Below are 3,647 nucleotides of genomic sequence, written 5' to 3'. Positions count from 1 at the left end.
AGACATTTGCGTTAGAACCCATCCACCCCGACCAACCACCTTACCTTCGTTTTTGTAACCATACCAAACGTAACATATCATACTAATTTGTTCTTCCGGATTTACATTTACTATGTTACGTCTAGTCTATGAGACCAGGCTGACCAGTCTGGGGGCCAAACCTGCAGTTGACTATTAACACAGCAGTCAGAAGCATACAGGACACTGAGTTCATTGACATTGTATTGTCTGTCCAGTGAGTGCTTCCCTCTAACCTCAGCAGACAGCTGTCCATCTGGATGAATGGAAGATGTCTTCCTGTAGCAACTATTGTGATGATTACTTAACTAATGGTATTATCTACAAGACCTCTTATGAGCATAGACAACATTTTGTGGATTCAGATTTTCCTGTTTGCTACTGTTCTCCTTGTGTTAAACATTAATGTCTCGTGGACAGATTGACGGGAAGTGACAACTTTCGCTAGAATTTTACTTATGGGTAACTGAGATTAGTTAAACATTGACTGTATACATAATTGCCTTTTATGTTCCCAAACTTCAAACGGAAATCTGTTTGGTGGTCCTGCCACCTCTTTTCTCCTCTCTCTCTCTCTCTCTCTCTCTCTCTCGCGCTCTCTCTCTCTCTCTCTCTCTCTCTCTCTCTCTCTCTCTCTCTCTCTCTCTCTCTCTCTCTCTCTCTCTCTCTCTCTCTCTCTCTCTCTCTCTCTCTCCCTCCCCCCTCTCTCTCCCCCCACTCTCTCTCTCTCTCTCTCCCTCTCTCTCTCTCTCTCTCTCTCTCTCTCTCTCTCTCTCTCTCTCTCTCTCTCTCTCTCCCCCTCTCTTGCTCTTTTTGTCTCTTGTATTTCACCTTTTTATTGTTGTTCAATCTGCTCATTTATGGATTATCTCCAGTCAATCACCTAATGTATGTTCAATTGATTTGTTTACCTATGAACGATGAGGAAACCACCTCATATCTCTGTAATCAGCTGTAAATCCAAGATTTCCTGTATTGTTCATGATGATCTCTTGTCATGTCTACGTTAGGTCAACAACAAACATGAACAGTATCAGGAAATTGGACCTACAACATGCTTACACAGGTATCAGAGGCCTTGTGTCTCTTCTATCTCCTTGTCCCTGCACAGTCAGAGGACCACACTGGCCATAGCACAGTGGTTGGCGGGGATGCCGATGCGGTGGTGGCAGGTGAACATCTTGCGCAGCTCAGTACGAAAGCGGTCATGCAGCCAGGCATACAGGAAGGGGTTACAGCAGGACGAGCTCATGGCACACAGGTGGCACAGCAGCTGAATGAGCAGGAAGTGGCGCTTGTTGATTAGGCGGATATCGATGTCACGCAGCACGTTGAACACATGGATGGGCAGCCAGCACACCCCGAAGGCCGCCACCACCAACGCCACCAGACGGAAGATCTTCCGCTTTCGGGCTCGCTGTGCCTCTGCCTGGTCTCGGGACCGATGTCCCGGTGCCACGCAGTTCCTCAGCTTGAAAGAGATGCAGAGATAGGAGGTGCAGACGGCGGAGAGTGGCAGGACGTAGGTTACCAGCAGGGTGCTGTAGGCATAGGCCAGCCTCTCCTTCTCCTGCCCCAGCCAGAACTCCTCACAGATGGTGAGGCCCTCCTCTCTGAACTCCACATGGTACGTGTGGGCCACGGCCGGAGCCACCAGGCCACAGGACAGCAGCCAGATCCCTGACAGGACGTAAGCACAGGTGGACACAGAGGTGCGCTTCTTCAGAGGATGCACAGTGGCGTAGTACCTGGCAGGGAAATACTGTAAGTGGACAGCAGTATTCATTTTAATTAATTGAGTTTAAAAAAAATCATAGATATAGATCAACAATTCCAATGTCATTATTTCAGATGTGTTTTTTGTGGGGGGTTTTCTTCACATTTCATGTTTCACTTCATTTGAAACTGTCCTTTGAACACCAATGGGTTTTTCGTTCTCTCGAGTCAAAGTGGGTACACTCACCTGTCAACAGCGATGGCGGTGAGGGTGAAGACAGACACATAGACGGTAACCGGCTGGATCAGGAACACCAGGTAGCACATGAACCTCCCAAACACCCAGCCACGAGGGTTGAATGCATAGGCCAGGGTGAAGGGTACACAGGTCACACACATCAGCATGTCTGAGAAGGCCAGGTTCCCTATGAAGAAATTGGTGACATTGTGCATCTTGCGGGTGCGGCAGATGACATAGAGCAGCAGGTAGTTCCCGAACACACCCACCACCACCACCAGGGAGTAGCAGGGGATGATGAGCAGCTTAAAGCTCTGCAGCAGAGCCACATCTGCAAACAGGGAGCTGTGGTTGGCCGAGTCGTTCTGAACAGCCATCTCAAAGACTGAGTGCCCCTCTGTTGTCTCCTCTCTTACAGAGGGCAGCAGACCTCCAGTCCAGCCACTGCCGTCCATACTGTATCTGATTACCAGCACAGCAGTAGGGAGCCCTGGGTACCAGCCTCTTAGCACCTTACCCTGAAATAGTCAGAGCACAGGGGTTGGGAAAGTTTTAGTGACAAACAATAAGCAATAATTGCTCATGTGTTTTAACTACCGGTATATTCATCATAACTGGAAATGAATGGCATTCAAACAAGTGAATGCTATACAGTAGATCATACATTAATGTACAGTATATATTCATTAACAAAGCCAAACTGACCTACTTTTTCTTTTATGTTACTTTTTCCTTTCCTTAATTTCCTTCTATGCTGCATGAAAATGAAAGTCTCACCATGATTGGTTACGCGTATGATATTTGAATGGTTTAATGGTTGAGTTTAATGCTTGTGGTATGCTCCAGACTATTAAAGTGATCATTGATGGCCAACAGCCATGTTTTAGATGACCCCTAGGTAGTCACCACACAACACAGACACACTCAATAGATCACTTACCCCTCCAGACATGCCACCAGGGGACTTTTCACAGTCCCCAGGTCCAGAACAAATTAAAGGAAACGCACAGTATTATACAGAGCCATGAGTGCAAGGAACTCCCTTCCATCTTATATAGCGCAAGTGAACAGCAAACCTGGTTTCAAAAAACAAATAAAGCAACACCACACCGCACAATGCCTCTCCCCATGTGACCTACTTGTTGTGTGTATGTACTGACATGTACTCTGTATGTGTATCTGATAGATGCACACACACACAAACTACATGTTCATATTCTTTAATGTACACTACCATTCAAAAGTTTGGGGTCACTTAGAAATATCCTTGTTTTCTAAAGAAAAGCAATTTTTTTGTCATTTAAAATAACATCAAATTGATCAGAAATACAGTGTAGACATTGTTAATGTTGTAAATGGCTATTGTAGCTGGAAACGGCAGATTTTTTATGGAATATCTACATAGGCGTACAGAGGCCCATTATCAGCAACCATCAGTCCTGTGTTCCAATGGCACGTTGTGTTTGCTAATCCAAGTTTATAATTTTAAAAGGCTAATTGATCATTAGAAAACCCTTTTGCAATTATGTTAGCACAGCTGAAAACTGTTGTGCTGATTAAAGAAGAAATAAAACTGGCCTTCTTGAGACTAGTTGAGTATCTGGAGCATCAGCAATCGTGGGTTCGATTACAGGATCAAAATGGCCAGTAACGAATAACTTTCTTCTGAAACTCA

General features: G+C 45.4%; 1 protein-coding gene across 1 annotated transcript; it reads right to left on the bottom strand.

Moving 5' to 3' along the window:
* Positions 1 to 823: 823 nt before the first annotated feature.
* LOC121583290 (prolactin-releasing peptide receptor-like) lies at positions 824 to 2,427 on the bottom strand. Its single transcript, XM_041899470.1, has 2 exons — positions 1,982 to 2,427; positions 824 to 1,766 (listed from the first exon to the last, which is right to left on the bottom strand). Exons 1-2 carry the CDS (start codon positions 2,425 to 2,427, stop codon positions 1,130 to 1,132), a joined length of 1,083 nt encoding a protein of 360 aa, XP_041755404.1. The 3' UTR covers positions 824 to 1,129.
* Between the last annotated feature and the right edge of the window lie 1,220 nt (positions 2,428 to 3,647).

The sequence above is a fragment of the Coregonus clupeaformis genome, chromosome 15, assembly GCF_020615455.1.
Source record: "Coregonus clupeaformis isolate EN_2021a chromosome 15, ASM2061545v1, whole genome shotgun sequence".
NCBI classification, from domain to species: domain Eukaryota; kingdom Metazoa; phylum Chordata; class Actinopteri; order Salmoniformes; family Salmonidae; genus Coregonus; species Coregonus clupeaformis.
The sequence above is the reverse complement of the archived record's forward strand: the minus strand, read 5'-3'. Positions and strand labels throughout refer to the sequence as shown.

What these genes read in the sequence shown, in the direction of transcription:
- LOC121583290 (XM_041899470.1), bottom strand. Translation starts at nt 2,427, where the DNA reads ATGGACGGCAGTGGCTGGACTGGAGGTCTGCTGCCCTCTGTAAGAGAG. An exon ending in ACCGCCATCGCTGTTGACAG is followed by an intron (nt 1,767 to 1,981) that starts GTGAGTGTACCC and finishes TTTCCCTGCCAG; the next exon opens with GTACTACGCCACTGTGCATC.